The sequence below is a fragment of the Haliotis asinina genome, unplaced genomic scaffold (assembly GCF_037392515.1).
Source record: "Haliotis asinina isolate JCU_RB_2024 unplaced genomic scaffold, JCU_Hal_asi_v2 scaffold_17, whole genome shotgun sequence".
Taxonomy (NCBI): Eukaryota; Metazoa; Mollusca; class Gastropoda; order Lepetellida; family Haliotidae; genus Haliotis; species Haliotis asinina.
Window position 1 is genome coordinate 2,063,840 of NW_027133889.1, and position 21,177 is coordinate 2,085,016.

General features: G+C 39.9%; 1 protein-coding gene across 2 annotated transcripts; it reads left to right on the forward strand.

Annotated features, from left to right (window-relative positions):
* The first annotated feature begins 2,130 nt into the window (after positions 1–2,130).
* LOC137269789 (E3 ubiquitin-protein ligase TRIM45-like) lies at positions 2,131–11,567 on the forward strand. Of its 2 annotated transcripts, none has more exons than XM_067803627.1 (6): positions 2,131–2,199; positions 3,905–4,947; positions 5,446–5,504; positions 5,706–5,754; positions 6,833–6,892; positions 10,862–11,567. In XM_067803627.1, the coding sequence occupies exons 2-6, from the start codon at positions 3,906–3,908 to the stop codon at positions 11,536–11,538; spliced, it is 1,887 nt and encodes a 628-aa protein (XP_067659728.1). In that variant the 5' UTR covers positions 2,131–2,199; position 3,905; the 3' UTR covers positions 11,539–11,567. The 2 variants fall into 2 exon arrangements, with proteins under 2 accessions (XP_067659728.1, XP_067659729.1); XM_067803628.1 differs by lacking the exon at positions 2,131–2,199 and adding an exon at positions 3,330–3,443.
* The last annotated feature ends 9,610 nt before the right edge of the window (positions 11,568–21,177 follow it).

Genomic DNA, 21,177 nt, shown 5'->3' on the forward strand with positions numbered 1-21,177 from the left:
AACACAAAATGACGCGAAATTCACCCTTAATTTCACGAAATGACAATGTAGTCAATGTTGTTGCATACACTATAATGCGAACTAGTAATGTTGTGTATACAAATACCAATACTGGAGCGCAATGTGTACTAATGGTATCTGTACCTCAGTTGTTTCGAAAACTCAAGGATGTTACCTAAGTAACTGAATCGGCTAGCCTCCTCTTTCTAGTATAAGTAAATGCATTAGGTTATTCAAGCAGAAAACAGGCATATTCTTTTTCATTTCTTCTGTCTTTTGTTCCTAAAGCCAGCATGGTCATTGGCCGAATGCGTGGTGTTTACCAACATTTGGAAACATGGGCGGACCGCGGTACCAAGTGTTGATTCACGAGCTGCACCATACGTGTGTGTGGTGTCTGAGTGCATACCTACGTCATTCTCTTGTATAGCTTATGTTGTTGCCGACGTGATTAAACGCTGGCCAACGAGGGCAGTATCGGAATGTTTATCCATCAGCCAGTTCTCTGACGTCATGCTGCCTTCTTTTCGCCGTGGATGTTGAACACCGTAAACAACGCCGTAGGCAACCAGGAAATCTTGGCGACACCGACGATATGTTTGTTATCATCTGTGTCGGTTTCCACCTTTGCTCTACACTAAGAAGCGAAGCAATTAAAGTTATGTCAATTAACAATTATGGATGCAGTAAGTTGAGGGGAGCACACATAATATGAGCGAGGTTGGTCTTCAGGATTAGGTGCCAGATTGGCCGCCATAACTGTTTTTGCGATTTTGGATTCAGAACATTTGTCTGATGTCGCTCAGAAAATATAGCTGTATTGGTTTCATGTCGCTCAGAAAATATAGCTGCACATCCAAACTGTATGTCTCCTGTCAGTTGGTTTTATACTCATGCCCTAACAGTCTTTTAAACATGTACTGTCGCAACTCACTCAGAATTCATCACCAGTTGTGGAGAAAGATTTCGGTTGAAGGGAAGTAACTCTGTTAGGGTTATCTCGACTGATGCCCTTCTCTCTGAGATAAGAGACACTGTCTCAGACACACAATGCACTCCTTGTTACAACATTATCCAATCAAATTGAGTCAGTGTATATTTACAATTCATATACGAACAGAGGCGTTATACGTAGCTGGTTCAGAGACTGAGTGAGTTAAAGACAGCTTCCTTGGTGGTCGTAGTTTTGTTTCTAGTCTGATCACAGTAATTTTTTCGGGGAATATTGACAACTTGTTCCGCTCAGGAGGCAGTTGCATTCTTAAGACATGTATATTTTACCTATGTACTTTAAATGTATGCTATTAACACAATCCGTCCAGATTGTGCATTGCACGCTACTTTTAGGTCTGTTCAGCAGTGTCTCATAAACCAATGTTATGGATGGATGATATGTTTCACTTAAGCAACTGACACCCTGTTGTACCTGTAATATATCTTGTGACACTTTAATAAAATATTTCTGTCTGTCTGTTATCTTTCTAGCCCGATCAGTGCGAGGGAGAGATGCAACATACTCCACAGGTCGTGCCATTTGTAAAGGATTCGAAACATGGCCGTACTTGAGAGGAGCTGACACACTGACAAATTTGCCAAAGTTCAAAAATGGGAGAAAGTGTGTGTAGTATTTTTACTGGGAACATCAACACAGGGATATATACTCATGTATCTTATTCATAAACATATTTTATTTATCATCAAACAACAAGAATGGTTACTATAAACGGGGAAAACTTAAAACTGTTATAGTCAAAAGTTGCTGCAAATGTACACAGCTTCTGAAGTTATATTTGCCTGCATTGTATCTAAATATGAAATTTTAGTAAAAACATTCATCTCACAGTTTCGAATTTATTCAGTAATCAAACGAATGCATTCTATTGACGTATATATACAAAATTCATACCTCTTTGGAGATGGTGTATGTTTGGTTAGAATAAATATTATACATGATCTTCTTACCAAATCACATGGACCCGCTAACAGACTGTAGTAAAACTGGTAGACATCTATCTCAATATGATTTTCTGTGCCGTTAGATAACCCAGTTTGTAGGGTCATATCAATGCATTGCGTAACTGATGCACTTTACCCTGAGATAAGAGTCCGCAAACATTGCAGCAATTCAATAACGATGAAACTCGGTCATAAAGATCTGACACTGAAGTGACAGGTACAACAAGGAAGCCGAACCTCAAGGTAGGTATGTCCTGACCTGTGTCAGTATATCCCAGTAAAACTGTCTTGATATAGATATAGTTCCAGTCAAAATCAGAATAGATGGTAGATGATACATCATCTACTTATGTCACACTTTAAGTTTATACAGCCGAGCGTCAAATCAAACAGGTTATCCCATCATTGCCACTCTTACCTCAGATGTCATTCCTTCTCATGCGTTTTGCACGATCCGTGTAAATTAACTCTAAAACAGCAAAAGCAGATCTTTTGACTGTGACAATTAAACAGGGTTTTGATTAGAACGTATTTTACAAGAAATAACCTGAAGCAAGAATTTGAAGTATTGTCCCTTTCAAGGTGGTGTAAACGAAATAACGCGACAGGTAGGACAGGGTATTTTCAGATTAACAAAGCTGGAGATGTGTCAAGATGACCTAAACACCCAGTGATTGTGCAGTAGGATATGTAGGTGAGAGTTGCTACTGGGGTAACAGTGTGTGGTATATATGGGTGGAGTACAAATATATATTAGAAGATTCGTTCGATACTTTAAGTGTTTAGTGGTAGATGGAACGCATGAAAGACACGGATGGACTTAAACACTTTAAATCATTGATAGCAGAAGGTTTATGAAAAATTGTTAGGGTTTAATAAAATGGGCGTAAAGGTGCTGAAAATTATGTGTACCAGTGGGTAGCACTGGATTTTTGGATAAGGGTGGATAGTATATGTTAGTAATCTCACAGAGTGGACATTGGAGTTAAGATGTAGCATAAATGGTGCACATACAGGGGTAGGTGGGGTGGATAATGTAGGGTTCGGTTTAGGGTTAGGGTTAGGGTGGATAGTGTATGCTAGTAGATATCACAAAGTGGATTTAATCAGTAATGACTGGGCTCATCCTCTTCAAAGTTTTGCGATCCAGTTTCATTGTTGGGATGCCTCTTAGGAAATATAGCTGATCTCACCCAAATTATATGGCTTCTGTCAGTTGGTTTTATACTCATGTCCTAACAGTCGATTAAACATGCTCTTTCGCAACTCATTCAGAATTCACACCAGTTGTGGAGAAGGATTTCGGTTGAAGGAAGGTAACTCTGTTACGCATTGTGTAATCACAACTCTGTTTGGGTTATCTCGACTGATGCACTTCTCTCTAAGATAAAAGTCCACAAACACTGCTACAATTAGACAACGATAAAACTCGCGCATTAAGATCTGCCCCAGAAATGACATTTACAACAAGGAAGTCGAACCTCCAGGTAGGTGTGTCGTCATGTCGTCAATCAAACAGGTCATCATATCATTATCTATATATATATATGAGACACCATTCCTCGTATTACGTTAAGCACGATCTGTGTAATTTAATTTTTAAAACGCAAGAACAGATCTGGTGGCAGTTAAACATGGTGTAGATTGGAGCGTAGTTTACAAGGAATAGCCCGAAATCTGTAGCTGTGACATGGATTTGCAGTATTCAGTATGGTCGCTATGCGCGCATTTAGGGGGCGTAAACGAAGTCACGTGACAGGTAGGACAGGATATGTTTAGATTAACAGGGGTTGGTGGGTGGATAGTGTATGCTAGTGGATATCACACAGTGTAGGAGGTAGGGTGTAGCAAATGGTGTACATATAGTGGTGGGTGGGAGTGGATAGTGTGTGCCATTCTTGTGAACTGTAATTGACGGAATAGGGACAACTATTCTAGCTGGTTTCAGAATGGACGCCTTCCCCAAGTGTTCTGTCTGCCAGCAGCGGTTTAAATTGAAAGGTTCCGTCCCCTACCTACTGCCCTGTCTACACGCTGTGTGTGAGATATGTCTGACATCTGCAGCTGGTGGTGTCATATCATGCTCTACATGTCAGAGGGAGGTCAGCCTCACAGACACAACCCTCCAGAAGGATGCGGTGAGACAGAAAGAAATATTCCATCTGACAGCCAAACATCGACCAACAGAGCTTCTCTGTACACATGAAGATGACGGCAACCAGGCTGTGTGTTGGTGTCAGGAGTGTGAAGAGTTCCTCTGCGAATACTGCCAGAATATGCACAACAGTTTTAAAGCTACTAGACGACATGTTGTGGAAACCTTTACCGATACATCCTTGGGAAGTATGTATGTTGAATTAGTCTGTAAACTACACACTCGTCATCCTCTTGAGTATTTTGACGAAAACTGCAAAAGTTTAATCTGTTCCAAATGCTTACTTGGCGAGCATGCTGATCACAACGTTACAGATTTAAACGTGGCAGCTGATGCTGCTAAAGGACGGTTAGAACAACACGAGAGGAACGTGTCTGCATATCGTATTTCCCACCAAGCATATCTGAAGAGCATCAGCAAAGCCATAAATGACACAAAAAAGACAAGCAGTGATCTGAAGGAGGTCATCCATCACTCTTTCCATTCTTTGAGGACACAACTCGATCAAAGAGAGAAGGAACTGATCATCGAGCTTGAGAATCAGACGAAGCGGGAACTGTTAAGTCTACGTACCAAGCAAATCACCTCTGAAGGTGAGAGTGAACGATGCAAGTGGACCTCAGACTACATCAAGACAGCACTCAGATATGCTTCAAACTCAGACTATCTAACACTGGAGAGTTCAATACAAGACATAACGAAGACGCACCTTACATCACTACCTCCACACAGGCACAGGACAATTGCAACCGCCTTTAACACGAGAGGACTGGATAAATTGAAATCCGAAATTTCGAAATTCGGGTCTATCAGTGCATCTGGCTCAGACCAAACAGGTAATTACTTGCTCACTCCTTCTCTCTCTCACTTTCTCTCTCTCTCTCTCTCTCTCTCTCTCTCTCTCTCTCACGCACACACACAGGTAGGTAGGCATCTACCCACCTATCTATCTATTTATCTATCTATCTATCATCGCTTCATTTAACACTTGAAGCAACATGTTAGAACATGTAGCAAAGCAACTGATTCAGCATTCCTTGACTTTAAGTGAAATAAAACTCATGGGTGCTGAAACACACCAGCACCATGTTTGAGTAAGACTTCTAAACAGAAGTCTCGTGCTTTGGGAGACAGACGAAAGAATATTAAAGTTTTGTGTGTTCACATACGTTTTTGGTTTATAGTATATATCAAGAGGAAATATTTGATGGCCCCTTTATGAATTTTTCACTCGAGTGTCACTTTATGAGGGTATGATGATGTTCGACCAGAAGATTGTTCACAACAAGTCAGTTTGACGATTCGATTTGCAAGTTTTGTTGGATATTTTACAGACAATGGAACACAGACAGTTGACAGTCATCTAACTGCTGCTGACAGCAAATACCAACATGTGAGTACTTCATAACGAGTGAACATGCCTATATGTCTTGTTCCTTCCTTAGTGTTCATTATTAACAATTTACGATCAACAGCGAAATATGCCATTATTGTCTGTACACACAATTGATGTTCGAATGTTAGATTTTAAACAAACCAAATATTGTTTGAATCTTGAACTGTGACATTAATGTATATCTTTTTTTATTACAAGCTGGAGTTCCTGGAGGTTCCCAACGCTCCAACATCACTGCCACGGTTTGGTAAGATGATTTTTTTTAAAACACTTAAACAGGAAATAACGTTATGGGATCTGTCTGGCCTGTACCAGAGCTAAAAGAAACGCATCATCTGGACACATCCCAGATGTCGCCTTACAAATGTTGTTGTTACCCAAGATTTGACTCCCATTTCTAGACAGAGATCACTTGTGGAAGTAAAAGTTTCCGTGATTTTCGAGAAACGAGTCTAATGGTACTTGACAGATTCGAGAAGATCGGGGTCGTCTACTTGAGACGATCCTCGTCATTTCGATCATCGTGTTACTCGACGACATAAACTCTGTAATCACCGACTGTAAAGCATGGATTATCTTCAGCCTAAACATGGCCGAGGATGGCTAGGTACTTCGCCAGGTATGGTCGACCCTCTCATGTTTTGGGGTTCAGGCCTCAGTTGTTTCCATAATCCTCTAATCTCCAGCAAAGGCTCTAACTGCTACCACTATATGAGTTATGGCATCGGTTCCCAGTTGACATGTGTCATCGGTTCCCACTTGGGCAGATCGATGTTCATGTCGCTGATCACTGAATTGTCTGGTCTTTAGTATTTACAGACCGCCACCGTATAGCTGAAATATTGCTGAGTGCGGGGTAAAACTCGACGCAACTCACTTACTCATTTGGATGTGTTCAAGTACCATGTTTGAAGAGGCCCTGTATCAGACAAAGATTCCACTCGCCGTTGATGAAGCCATGTTGAGACAGGAGTAGTGTTCGTGAATATTTCAAAAGAACAAACCAAAAGGACTCAGTAATATAACATGATATGGATAGCTTCCACACGATATTTTGATAAGAATGCATTTTATAATCTTACATACCATCGGCACCATTTAGAAATGGACGGCAGCTAAAATGAATAGCCAATGGTATTGCATTTGGCGAGTAAAAGCCATTTCGGAATACAAATAGATTGAGATTTGTGATGGCAGAAGTTGTGGTGTGTTCAAAAGAGCCGTAACCAGATCTTTTAACCAACTTTCATTCTTAAAATCAAATTTAGTTTGAACACGTCTTCTTTCTGTCATTTTTCAAAATGTATTGAGGATGTATGTTGCAGATGCTGGGTGTGAAACCTACAGACGTGAAACAGGGACGATGACGCCGGTGACTTTGCGGTGTAAGTACAATCAGATGCTATCTGTCTAAAAAAACTGATGAAGCGCCGTTGTCTCCACTTCACAGACATGAGTGAAGATCTGGGTTAGAAATGGTCTTCAGTAACCTATGTTTGTCGTTAGAAGCGATCGGGTGTTTAAGTTCCTCGACTTCATAAATGTTCACATTGACACATGTCATCGTACTCTAGTTGCACAGGTCGATGCTCATGGTGTTGATAACTGAATTGTCTGGTCCTGCCTAGAGTAATTATAACCACAGCCATAAAGCTGACATGTTACTGATTACGACGTAAAACTAAACTCAATCACTCGTTCCTTTGCTACTAAACACGTATATACTGAAGAGCAAAAGGAACGCATTTCTGACTGCACCCTTACACACCAAACCAACGGACAATAATTATTCATGAAAATGATTGGTCACTGACTGCTGTTTAAACACCAACTGTAGTGGTAGTACTGTACACAGGATGCTGTATACAGATTGCACTACCCTAGATGCTGTGCATAGGATGCTGCAGTCGGCGTGCTGTACACAGGATGTTGTACGCAGGATCGTGTACATGGGATAGTGTACGCAGGACGATGTACACGGGGTGCTGTAGTGGTCGTCCTGCCCAGAGCTGGCTGTACACCAAATGCTATAGACAGCATGCTGTACACAGGATTCTACACCCGGGATGCTGTACACGGGGTGCTTTACACGGGATGCTCTACACGGGATGCTGTAGTGGGCGCGGTCTACAAGGGAGGCTATACTGGGCCGCTGCACACGATGATGTACTCGTTGCTACTGAATATCCTGAATGCATACATGCCCTACTTTAGTGTGAAGGTCATTCCTTTCAACAGGCGATTAAGAAAGGGAATTGTATTGTATAATAAGGCTGCCTCTAGCAATCTTGCAATAATATCGCTGCGTGAACACAAGGCACGGTGTGTTGTGGTGTTCTTAGCTTTATAAACACTGAAATGGTACTGGGTTTACAGACATACACACCATGATTTAAGGAAACGACGCTGTGCTTGGGTTTGTCGATCTATCTTCATTTCTCGAACATGGTACTAGCTATACTCTGTTTTCACTGATTATTAGACATCAAATATAGGAACGCTTTTGACACTGAAAACCTTGGCATCTACTTTCGATTTTTCAACAATGACACTTATAAATCGTTGATCACACTTCATATTTCCTGAGGTCATTTATATAACATAGGAGCGAGCAATCACTATTGGGTGGTTTGATCATGGATAAATGTTGAAGTTGAATATGTGGTAAGTACAAAAATTTCTACAACGTTATACTTGAGAAGCTTAACTGGATTTCTCGTTTACACGTAAAGTGGCCTTCCCCCCAAAATCCAACATATCGTCAGTGCATATTGATTCAGATGACAGAAACACAGACGCATGTTTACATTCACAACTGTCGATCTATTTCGACTTCAATATACTGTGTAGAGAGCGAGTGGGTTAGTATGTTTTTACACAGCTTGTAGCAATATTCAAGCAACATAACAGCGGGGAACACCAGAATTGGGCTTCACACATTGTACCCATGTGGGGAATCAAACACTGGTCTTCAGCGTAACGAGCCAAACCTTTAACCTATACACTACCCCACCACCCAACTAAGTAAAGAAGATCTTGTGTGTTTTCATCAATTATGGTGTATCTGAGATCGAATGACGTGTTTAAAGGAGATATTGTAAGGGCTGAAAGCTACACCATGTGCCATAAATCGTATACGTCATTACTTGTCGGCTGTCGTTTTTAAACAATTACCAAAAAAATATAATGCTATACTTGCATAGCTTGTAATCAGTAGGCATTTGGCATTTGAAATGAGAGTTGCCCATAACATCGATTATTAATATCAAATTATTCAAAGAGATGTTTATCATTATTCAAATATCTTATTTACCAGACAGGATTAACTTAGACTGTTTCTCTTTTCGCAGACCGAGTGAACATGAATTCAAGGCATGTCACATACTTTGTTTATTTGAGAACAACCCTCCTTAAAGGTGGATTTCTATAAAATAACCTTTGTACCGAGACATAGCAGCTCTTCTGCTAATCGCATAAGCACATGTTGTATAAGAAATGGGGTTCCTTATTGTCAGGTGCTGTGAGAGATGAGAGATGTCTTTGGTGGTGAATTCTGCAGGTGTAAGATAGTCAATAACCACTGTATTGCATTTTCAAAATATAAAAGGTTTCTCCTCATGTTCTAAAGTGGGTTTGAAAGTTAGCGTTGTGGTCGATGACAATATCTGAAGTAATAATTAATGATTTCACCGTCTACAGGTTGATAAAAGTCGGCTTACATGGCGCCCTCACTTCACGTTCAAAACGGTTGAGGACGTATAAACGTTTGTAGGCTCGAAAAGCCTAAATATGATCATTGTTAAAATCGACCTTTAGTAGCACACGCTTGTCACAAAAGGCGACAGTAATGGTTTAGGTTGGTAAGGTTCGCAGACTTGGATGGTGCTCATGATGTTGATCACCGGATTGTCTGGCCCAGATTCAATTATGTACAGACCGCCGCCATGTTGCTGGAAGATTGCTGAGTGGGGCAATGAAGCAACAACAATGAACTGGTCAAACATATATTCAGTTGAAACTGGTCCTCGGTTTGTTGAGTTTAATCAAGAAGAATAAACATAAACAGAGATATTACATCAACTGGTAGTAAAAGAGAACTACAATAAACAGAAACACAAGCCGTGATTTTTGCTCACCGACGATTGGAGGACCATGTCACAAGGAAACGGAGGGTCTATCTGACCCTTGATACTCCATAACTATTCTCTACACGATTGCTAACTTAACTGGCACTCTTTAGTTTAAAGCGCTTTTTTCCCATCGACGAGACACAGAAAATTGGCTAACTTTTCTTTAACAATTTGAACAAATTCTTAGCTTCTAATCATAATTGTTCATCATACTCTTGTCAAATTTCAGTGGTATTTTGGTTAATGTTAATGAAATGTGGAACATGAAAGCCTCAAGTTTTGACACTAAGATGCGAAAATGATGTGCGTAACAGTACTGGAAGTGTTTGATCGTTGTTCGAAAATTACAGGTTTTACATGTTTAACTGCACATTCATTCAAATTGGTAAACACATATTAAGATTGTTTGAATGCTTTTCAGCACGGAGAATAGAAGACTGTAGACGATCCCTGATTTCAGATACTTCCTGTGAAGGAAAGATGATTCATGCGACATCGTTAAAGATGAATATTCACAAATTACCAAAGTCATAATTTGTTTACAAAGCACGTGTTCATGTTTTAGTTCTTGGTGAATCTGTAACAGTTAATTATACATGAAAATGACAAGTTTGAGAACAGTGTTGTAAAAACAAATATGAGAGAATACCTGTCACAGTCAATACACATAACGCGACAACCTGTGTCCCGCCCAGCGAGTGTGTTCAGACTGTGGTCAGTGATTGAAGCGGACGTAGAAGTTACCTGTTAATACTGGGTCTGTTGAACACTCAGATGTAAAAATATCATCAAACAACTACTTTGTCAGTCTCATTGTTTACTAAATCGTATAAGAAGAGTTTAGAATACAAACAATGATAGTTTTATCCTGATATGAAGTTTATACAAATGTGTTTTCAGGCGGCAAATGTCTATTTCTGACTTCAGACAGGAAACCAGCTCAACTAACAATTCCGTACAAAATGTTTTATGGAGTGTTTATTTCATTGTCAGTCAGTGTGAAATTGTATGAAAAACATTTAGAATACCCATACACATATTTTCACAGCGTTATAATATCTATTTATATCACAGTTATGACACAATTCACACACTGACGAAAATGGCAGCCGATATTCAGTGCGCTCTTTTGTAAACATGGAAACGAGGTTGACAATAAAATGTCTCATTTGTTGTCTGAAGTCGGGAAATTTGTTAAACTGTAAACAAAATGTATATTTCCAGGTCCTCAACTACAACTGGACGCTGCTCGAGCCAACACAGACATGTGCCACGTAACTACAGACGGTGAGCTGGTCAACTCGCTGCCCGCCACACAACACAGACACAGCGGCAGGTTACGGAAATATTGGGGTACATGTGCCTGCACCTCCATCCTCCTTCCTCCATCCCCCTCTACTGTCACCCCTGCCCCACACACCCCACAGTACTGGGAGACACACTCTAGGGTGGGTGTGGTGCGTAGAGGGTGGCCTGTCCTGGAGGTGGGTGTGGTGGAGGAGAGTCAGGTGGACAGTGAGAGGTATGTTTGTCAACAGCGCCGCTCCTGGTGTGTCCGTGTATGGAGATGTGACACACACCGGGGGAGTCTCTGTACCAGTGTGTGGCAGGATGGGGAGAGGGGGAAGTGTTACAGTAACACAATGTCTAACACACCCGGCACACAGGCCACCCTCCACTATGGCGTTGTGCTGGATGTGGGGAGGGGGAGACTCGCCTTCATCGACCTGGACAGAGAGGTTGTTTTAGCCAAGGTGGATGTTGAGTGGAGGGAGTCTCTTCTTCCCATGTTTGGTGCTGGGTGGACAGAATACTACACAGTCAACATGAAGGTGATAAGTGGGGTAGATATCACCATGACTGACACCAAGAGGTCACTTATCTATGACGCCTTGAATTAGACAATACAATAAACATGACATTGTGTAAACATGTAAGTGTGACTTATTTATTTAAACTGTCAAATGTAATTGTAGTGATTGAGGCGGACGTATTAGTTGTCTGTCTATGTGTTGTTTGTTGTGAACAAGAATGTAACGAAGTCAGCTAAATGTGCTGTTTTTCTACTTGAGTGGATTCTGTGGGATATTACAAACATTTTGCATCCACACATGACTATTGTTATGATTATTATTCTGCAGTAGTTGACCAGTTTATCACACATTTCATACATGTCTGGGAATTAGCACAACAAGTAACTGAATGCACAAGTTCATCAAAAGTTGTTTCAGATCATGAATTTATAACCATATTTGGTTTCTACTCTGTAATGTAAATGTTTTAAATCCCCACATGAACAGTTGTGATGAAATTATTGTAGTTGTGAATTCACACACGTCACATTTGATGTCAGTGAAGAGATGTTGTGAAAGTGATTGAAGCGGACATAGAATATCCTCGTGTATGTGGTGAGACGCATATTCCGAAACACAATCAACTTCTTTTGTTTCTCTAATTAGCTGGGTTTTATTGTCAGTAAGAAGTGTTTGACATCTACACTTGAACAATTTTTAGTTTAGTGAAGAGGAAATGGCATATTTTAAATGTATGCTGTAACACTACACAGACACGGTAATGACTAAAGACAAAATGACAGCAGTTTCTGCGTGTTTAAGGGTATTATTTATTCTGCAGTGACGAACATATGCACTAACTACTTAAAACAAGTACAAGTATAAAGAGTTATATCAGCGACACCAGTGGTTAAAAATCATCATATTTCTCCGACTTGGTTGTGGGAGAGTTGCACGGGTGGCGGTCAAAGGGAAGTAACTCTGTGCAGTATGCTGTGACCGAACCTGTTTTCGCACGTCTCCTCTCTCGATGCTCATGTTGTTGATGTCTGGGTTGTCTGGATTCTATTATTTACAGACCACCGCCATCTAGATGGAATACATTGTTGAGTGAAGCGTAAAAGCTAAACTCATTTTGGCTAAACCCCATTCTCTTTACACTTTCTATCTCCAAACAGTGTCTAACCGTTATCACTCATGAGCCAAACAGCCAATTTGCTTACTGAATCTGATTTGATATCTCTTTGTGATTTAGGGATGCATTTAAACAGTATATCATATCTCTTCAATGGAAATATTCCGTCATAAAAAAACTGTGTATATCTGAAGAAAGAACATTAACGGATGTATTCATGATATAACTCAAAGTTGTTTTACTTTGGGTTATAATTGTAGCACTCGTTATTTTTCTGTCCGTATGTACACATACAGCCATAACTAGATCCAGTCGTAAGTTGTGTGTTAAGGGCGGTCAGGTAGCTTAGTGGAGAAGGCGGTCGCCCGTCACGTCGAGGATACTGTTTCGATCAACCTCGTGGGTACAATATGTGAAGCCCTTTTCTGGTATCCCCCGCCGTGATATTGCTGGAATAATTCTAAAAGCGGCTTAAACCATATTCACTCACTCATTATAGCATCATTACTAACATCAGAGTATCACAGACATATTTACAGGTTCGAACAAAGTAAAGTATCATCATGTACTAGCTATGCGTGAACAATACCAGCACCTCTCAAATATTGTTTTGTATATGAGAGATGTATTTGAAGCAGGCTGTACAAACTTTGTCGAGCATGAATCTGAATGAGGTGACATTCACCAGTGAACACATTACTGTGTTTCAGCTCCATTGTTATGGATTGATTGACGAGTTGGAAAAAGTTTGGTTGAAAAAAACGAAATTACATCACATTACCATACATCTGATCAGTCACTCATGAAACAGTCGACTCGTGAACGTGGCCTATCTTGATGAAAACACCCTGTATGTAATCACGTGCAATTTATCAATTTACTATTAGCAGGAATAATCTACAAGCTGTATACATTCTCCCTGTTAATAGTGATGTGATCACGATTGAATTTAATATAACATTGATTCCGACACTAATTTATTATTGGACGTCGGTTTCATGTCGGTGGAGAAACTAAAGTAATGCGAGTCCTATTTCAATCGGGTTTCAAATATTTGTTTTCAAATGTTAATTGCACTAACTGTCAATCATCTAGACGTCCCAACGTGTTTATTGTGCTTCTGAACATACAAATACAAGCCTAAAGTGCAAGCATACTCGAATCAGGTAACAATTACAGTCATCATGCAGCATGCTTTTAGTCTCCGTAAGAAAAATGTTGTAAGAGATGTTTTGAAATGTAGCCCTGGTATTTGGTAGATAACGAAACTATCACTGCGGTCAAGGGGAAATAACTGTGCGGGAAGCTGTGGCCGAACCTGTTTCCACACGTCTCCTGTCATGTAGATTAATTGTTTGGCTTGATCTTTCATGCCGCACTCAGCAGTATTTCAGATAAAAAGCTGTAGTCCGTAAATGATCAAATCTGGACCAGACAATCCAGTGATCAACAGCATGAGCATCGATTACACAACTGCAATACCATAACATGCTACAACTGTGTCCGGGACCCTGACCATCCGATATCGTTAGTCGCCTCTTACGACATATATGGGTTACTGAAGTTGAATTCTATCAATCTTTATCCCAGGTTACTTATGTAGGTACACACACAAGTATATTGTACTCTTTATACAAGACGCCATATTCAATTAGTTCATTTTAATATGTACAAATATCATTACCGTGATTACAAAAATGCAGGCAATTGATGTTTAAACATGTTTTCAGGATATACACGGAAATGGGCATTTAAAAATAAACGAGAAGCTGTTTTGGGGAGCTTTAATTTTTGTTTAGGCAAGGCTGACTAGAAAACCAAACCAAACTGTTTGTTTCACTACTCTTTGCTATGAGTGTCAGAAACAAGTTTAATAAGTATAAGACTCTAAAAGGGACCAGTAAATTTATATGTTATTTTGTGGTGCAAAGCTGTTATTGAAATTGTGAAAAAATGATGTTGTTGCAGAATTACATCGCTATATCGCCTTTTTCTGAATTATTCCATTGACATTAATGGTATTATTTCATGTTTATGCTTAATTTGTGAACTGCATGTCAAATTGCAACCTCCGTAACAGGGAGACCTCTATGTAAATTGGCAATACTGATCAAGTCGTTTTTTGGCAGTTAATTAATCTATGTTATGCAAACATGTGAACTCTGGATAAAGTTATTGTTTTGACTGATTGTGTATGCTTTATGACAGCACATTTCGAATGACACAAGTTTCAGATGTTTTGTGAAATAGCTAAGAGGGTCACCCATTTCGTTTCATTTCTTCAACCAACGATCAATATACTTCAGTCATTTCATGAAATTTCACTGAATAACTCAATCTGCAAAAGTGGATCCCAATTTCAACATCACTTATTGCCAGTGACAGTTATTGGTATTGTGGTCGCGACCGTTACACATCAGATTGGATTAGAAGTATTTACACGTGATTGTTTGATACTTGTGTGTCCAGAACAGCCACACCTCACGAACCCCTGTCCACCACATATCGGTGAAATTTCATGAAGTGATATAAGTATATTGATTGTTGTCACACAAAATGACCCGAAATTCACCCGTAATTTCACAATATGACAGTGCAGTCCATGTTGTTGCATACACCGTAATGCGAACTAGTAATGTTGTATATACCAATAACACGTGTTAGTTGTCTAACATGCAGTGCAATGTGTACTTGTGGTACCTGTACCGCAGTTGTGTTGAAAACTCAAGGATGCTTTGTCATATGGGATGCGATTGTTACATACATTGTCAGCAATATTTCAATAATACTTCGGCACTGAATATCAGTTGTTCTCCCACGGCATATCCACTTAATAAACACTTCATATGCAATTCCAGGTCAGGATTGCCACGACAACCCAAGTTCGGTTTCCCGAGACTACTTTTGTAACCATTAAGTATGTCAAGGGAGACAACTCTTGAACCCTTCCTCAATAACTGTGAAATCTCCAGGCTTGCATACTTTCATTCTGTAAGTTCACGTAACGGAAGTGCCCATGTTGCGTAACTGTCTGGAAATTACGTTTTGGCTTGACAAGTGACAAAACACACTGAGACACTAGCTAACCTTGACTCACAATCTCTAATTTCTGTTGTAGTTAAGAATAAGTGAGTGAGTTTAATTTTACGCCGCACTCAGCAGTATTCCAGCTATACGGCGGTGGCATGTAAATAACCGAGTCTGGACCAGACAATCCAGTGATCAACAACATGAACATCGATCTGCGCAAATGGGAACCGATGATATGTGTCAACCAAGTCAGCGAGCCTGACCATCCGATACCGTTAGTCGCTTCTTATGACAGGCAGAGTCGCCGTTTCTGGCAAGCATGGGTTGCTGAAGGCTTATTCTACACGGAACTTCACGGGTGGTTGTTGATAGGAAATGGGGACCGACCCCTTGAATAGTTTCCCTTTACAACTGTTACATAAACATAATGAGCGGGGAGTAAACAATGTGTGAAGTTTAGTTCTGGTGTCACCCGCCATTGCGTTGCTGAAACAAATTCGGCATAAAACCATACTCACTCAGTCACATAAACATAAGTGTAAAAAAGTATCAACCTGTTAAGCCTGTTAACTTCATATTCCATTGTCTCTAAAGTCTATTCAGAGCATTCTCCTCTTTGATATGGCTGACAGTGATAAAAGTATCAACCTGTTAAGCCTGTTAACTTCATATTCCATTGTCTCTAAAGTCTATTCAGAGCATTTTCCTCTTTTAAAAGTATCAACCTGTTAAGCCTGTTAACTTCATATTCCATTGCCTCTAAAGTCTATTCAGAGCATTCTCCTCTTTGATATGGCTGACAGTGATAAAAGTATCAACCTGTTAAGCCTGTTAACCTCATATTCCATTGTCTCTAAAGTCTATTCAGAGCATTCTCCTCTTTGATATGGCTGACGGTGATAAAAGTATCAACCTGTTAAGCCTGTTAACTTCATATTCCATTGCCTCTAAAGTCTATTCAGAGCATTCTCCTCTTTGATATGGCTGACAGTGATAAAAGTATCAACCTGTTAAGCCTGTTAACTTCATATTCCATTGTCTCTAAAGGCTATTCAGAGCATTCTCCTCTTTGATATGGCTGACAGTGATAAAAGTATCAACCTGTTAAGCCTGTTAACTTCATATTCCATTGTCTCTAAAGTCTATTCAGAGCATTCTCCTCTTTGATATGGCTGACAGTGATAAAAGTATCAACCTGTTAAGCCTGTTAACTTCATATTCCATTGCCTCTAAAGTCTATTCAGAGCATTCTCCTCTTTGATATGGCTGATATGGTGTAAAATCTAACTCATCGATCGTCTATGTCCGGTTTAAAGGGTGTCTGTCCTGTTTAAAGGGACTGCAACGTGATCTCGTGGCTGAAAACAAGTCTTGAAATTTAAGAAAGGAAATTCACCGCTGTACGTTGTTCCATGTTCTGGAAAAGAGTGCTGTGATACGTGATAAAAGATATAGTCCACCACCCTCCATGTCCGACTTACTGCCTCGGTGTCAGTTCTGTATCACACTTGGTAAAACGTACTTTTGTTCTAGAAGTTTTCAGAGTACACCTGACCTATAAAACATTCACACATTGCAGTTCCCTCAATTTTGCTTGTATTAGATATGACATTTCTGACAACCACTTATTATGGACATATACTATTATGAACTTAACTGAACCTTAAACGAAATATTGTAATGCTATAACACCATTATTTAATGACAAAATATACTGTCAACTAACGATGGGCAATAAATATAATGTAAAGATAGAACCCCAAAATCAGCCATAATGTGTTCAGAGTCCAGAACCAGGAACAGGACAAGGAAGAGGAACCAGTTGTGGCAGCAAAAGGTGTTGCTGATGTTGTACCATTTATGCTAAACCTGAAATACACGTATAATTATTGTTCCTTTTTTGTGAAACTGAAGGCAAAAGAGATCAATGTCTTGAAATAATATTCTAAAATTAGAATTTGAAGTAAAATAAGAAATAGGTAAAAGACGAATCTGGAACAACATTTGTAACAAAATGGAAGCATGTATACATATATATACATTTGATGACAAAATACACTGTTAACAACACACACATATATATATATTATATATATATCATCTGTTTAACTGTAATCTGTAATCACTTCTATACATATAAAAAATAGTAAACAACAGCATGCCCTTTTAGATTACGAAGCTCCCTTCTCCACCTAGTTACCTCACCCTTTCTGAAGTCTTCGGGGAGCACTCACATATTATGACCGTGCAGAAGTCGATGGGGAGGCAATTAATTGTTTCTGTGCGATTTCTTCCCTAAGTAACTGAATCAGAGAACTTCATTCTTTCTACTCTGCTATAAGTAAATGCATTATGTTATACAAGCAAAACCCTGTCGTTGAAATATTCGGTTTGCTGCAGATTTATGCTCCTATCAATACACATTGCATGTATTATGCAATTCCACACGAAAATTCATCAACTGCCAACCTTTTTCTGGTACGAAGACCAATTTCAACATACCATAAACAATACACACTGAAAGGCTGCATGTCAGTCAGTGTGGACGGACCTTCAAGGTATGGCGGATGTAACTTACCTTTTTCTAGGTGGTAAAGGCATCTTCTCATTCACGTCTTCTGTCTTTGATTCCTAAAGCCAGCATGGTCATTGGCCGAATTCGTGGTGTTTACCAACATTTGGAAGCGTGGGCAGACCGCGGTACCGAGTGCTGAGTCACAAGGTACACCATGCGTGTGTGTGATGTCTGAGTGCATGCCTGCGTCTTTCTCTTATGTAGGGTTCAAATGCAAAACACTGGTTAACGAGTGTAGTAGAGGAATGTTTATCCATCAATCAGTTCTCGGGCGTCATACATGCTGCCTTCGTTTCGCCGTGGATGTTGAACACCGTAAACAACGCCTTAGCCAAACCAGGAAATCCTTGCGACACCGACAGTATGTTTGTTATCATCTGTGAAGATCTCCACCTTTGATCTATACTGAGAAGTCGATTAACCATTATGGATGCAGTAAGTTGAGGGGAGCATGCATAATATGAGCGAGGCTGGTCTCCACAATTAGTTTCCAGATTGACCACCATAACTGTAATTGTGATATCATGATTCTGGAATCAGAAAACTGGTCTGTACTGGGAGATCTGGACCGTGTTGGATGAAACGACCATAGTACTGAGGCTACCGTAAGCTTAACGGTCACACGCAACCAAAACACCAAACATAATTAAAACACTTTTATCACTCATTCATGACATATAATATACATTGCTGCTTTTAAAAAACAAATAAACAAAATTATAAGCGTACAATCGCGATTCAAAAGTGCAATATTTTGTACTTCGGCTTACTTCCCCCGAAACGAAGCCCGCGGGAGACCGAACCCAGTCGTAGCGGGTGGATCTGCACTCAAGTGTAACGCCTTCTTCCGATTGGCTGGTTCATTTGCTGATATGCTAGGTTTCATTGTGTGTACAGAAAGATGATCTGTCTGATGGGCATTTTAGAAATATGGCGATTCACAAGAAAGTAAGATTCTTTATGGATAACAACTTCTTTTTGTGTACTTGATGCGTCATTTCAGTATGGATTCATATACTGTTGTCGAACAAAATCATATACATTAAAGAAGTTGTTTTCCAGGAAGAATGTATATAGAGATGTTAGGTTTCGAAAATGCATGCTCTCTGAATCTGCGTTCCATCCAAACAAAAATCATGTCAGTAGAGATGGTAAACTACTGCGTGGCTGGAATGTGTCATTCGCCCAAGTACAAAGCATGACTTGAAACTGACCAGAGTTTGCACCAGTCTCCGTTAGATCCACTCATCCGAAAAAAAATGAATGTTTGCAACCCACGGACATAAGAACATGCCATGTGTATCACACCTGCCTAATTACATAATGTGTCAGAGACGGGACTCGGGTGCACGAGTCATAAATCAATTTATTTTCTTTATGTTGTATAGTCTGATAGGAGTTCAGTTCAAATTGCACGTGGTCAATGATTGAAGCTGTGTACTGCATGTTTTCTGTAGCAGACAGGCAGGCAGACATACAGGTGTCAAGAAACCAGACACTGAGCTTTCTCTGTGACAGAGACTGCTTACCACAATCAACAAGCTTTTTTACTTAAGTAGATTATTTACTTGTTTGTGAACACAACCAAGATTAGACTACTGCTCACGACCTCAGACTCTGGGCATGCATACGGTTTCAAGCTCCGCGAACCCATTCACTGCGCATGCGTTATGGACGCAGCGCAGCACAGCTGTTGAAACCAGTTTTTCACCCAGCGCTGGGGGTAATTTAGTGAAACGTTTGAACTCCGATTTCGCGGGCTTTTTTTCATCGCGTTTTTTTTCAACTTTATTGGTTGAATTGACATTTTTTATGATTTATTTCGGTAAGTGCATACCGAAAGGTACCAGAATCTACAAAGTTATGTTTTACGTTGCATGTGACCTTTAAGCCTCTGTTACCATTACGATGATCTTAGTGCTACGATCGTTTTCTCCACCGGAACCCTCGTGTTATGACAAAACCGAAAGTTGTGCGGCAGAATTCTGTGGAAAATTCTATTGTCTACAAACACACAAATATAATGTCAACAATTTGTGCATGCACCTGTCTCTACAGTCTGACTTTGATAAACACATGTTTATGCAAGAGTAACAGTTGGGTTTATTCCTGAGCAGAGGAAGCCCAACACACCATTAGCAGTTCCACACGAAATGGGGGGTTGGGATAGCCTTGTGGTTTTGTCGTTCACTCGTCACCCTGAAGAACCAGGTTCGACTCCCTACTTAGGCACATTCATTTTAAGTGCCACCAGTCGCCTTGATATTGAGAGAAAATTGCCAAAGCTAAACAAGGCGTTATATCCAACTCATTCATTCCGTATCAAATGACCCGCAAATGAACATGTATGTGCACGCTTTCAGCATAAGTGACCGTATTAACACAGACACCACTAAATATTAAAAAACCGGGGTTTTCGTCACTGAAACGGATTTACATCTTATAAACCATAAACATCTTGCATAACAACTTCTAAGGTGAGTAGCCAATATCTCGCTCTCTCGACCGTACCTAAAATGTCGACTCGGAGAAGAACAGATTCTGCAAATTTAACGATTTAAAGTTCAGCATGACTTACTCAAATAGTTTTGACAAGGCGTATGGCTGCATGTCGAGCATTAAACACAACAACTTTAACCTGTCATGTATTTATCATCCTATAATGTCTTCCTTGGGAGATCAGAAGATATCTACTAGGTGATAGAGAGATCTGAGAGTAGATTTTGTACAATTCAATTTGATCTTTTAAATGTAGTGAAAAGTATACCTCAAAATGTTACGTGATCTTATATATGAGAGTCTCAAAGCTTTCCATCCGCATTCTGGCTGAAAGACTCTATCAAATGCACACTTCCAGATTACGCAGTCATGGAATGCTGACCTTCAAAATTCATCAATAGTTAAATATTACTCCTTATATTAGAATACTCCAAACTTATGTAATCCGCCTCCCATTGAAACAACGTGTCTGGATACCACAACTGCGAACATGCAGACACAGATTACC

Bases quoted from the DNA above. Each gene is read 5' to 3' on its own strand.
- LOC137269789 (XM_067803627.1), top strand. From the start codon at position 3,906: ATGGACGCCTTCCCCAAGTGTTCTGTCTGCCAGCAGCGGTTTAAATTG. The intron at 4,948-5,445 runs GTAATTACTTGC...GATATTTTACAG, and splicing joins ATCTGGCTCAGACCAAACAG to ACAATGGAACACAGACAGTT. The intron at 6,893-10,861 runs GTAAGTACAATC...GTATATTTCCAG, and splicing joins GACGCCGGTGACTTTGCGGT to GTCCTCAACTACAACTGGAC.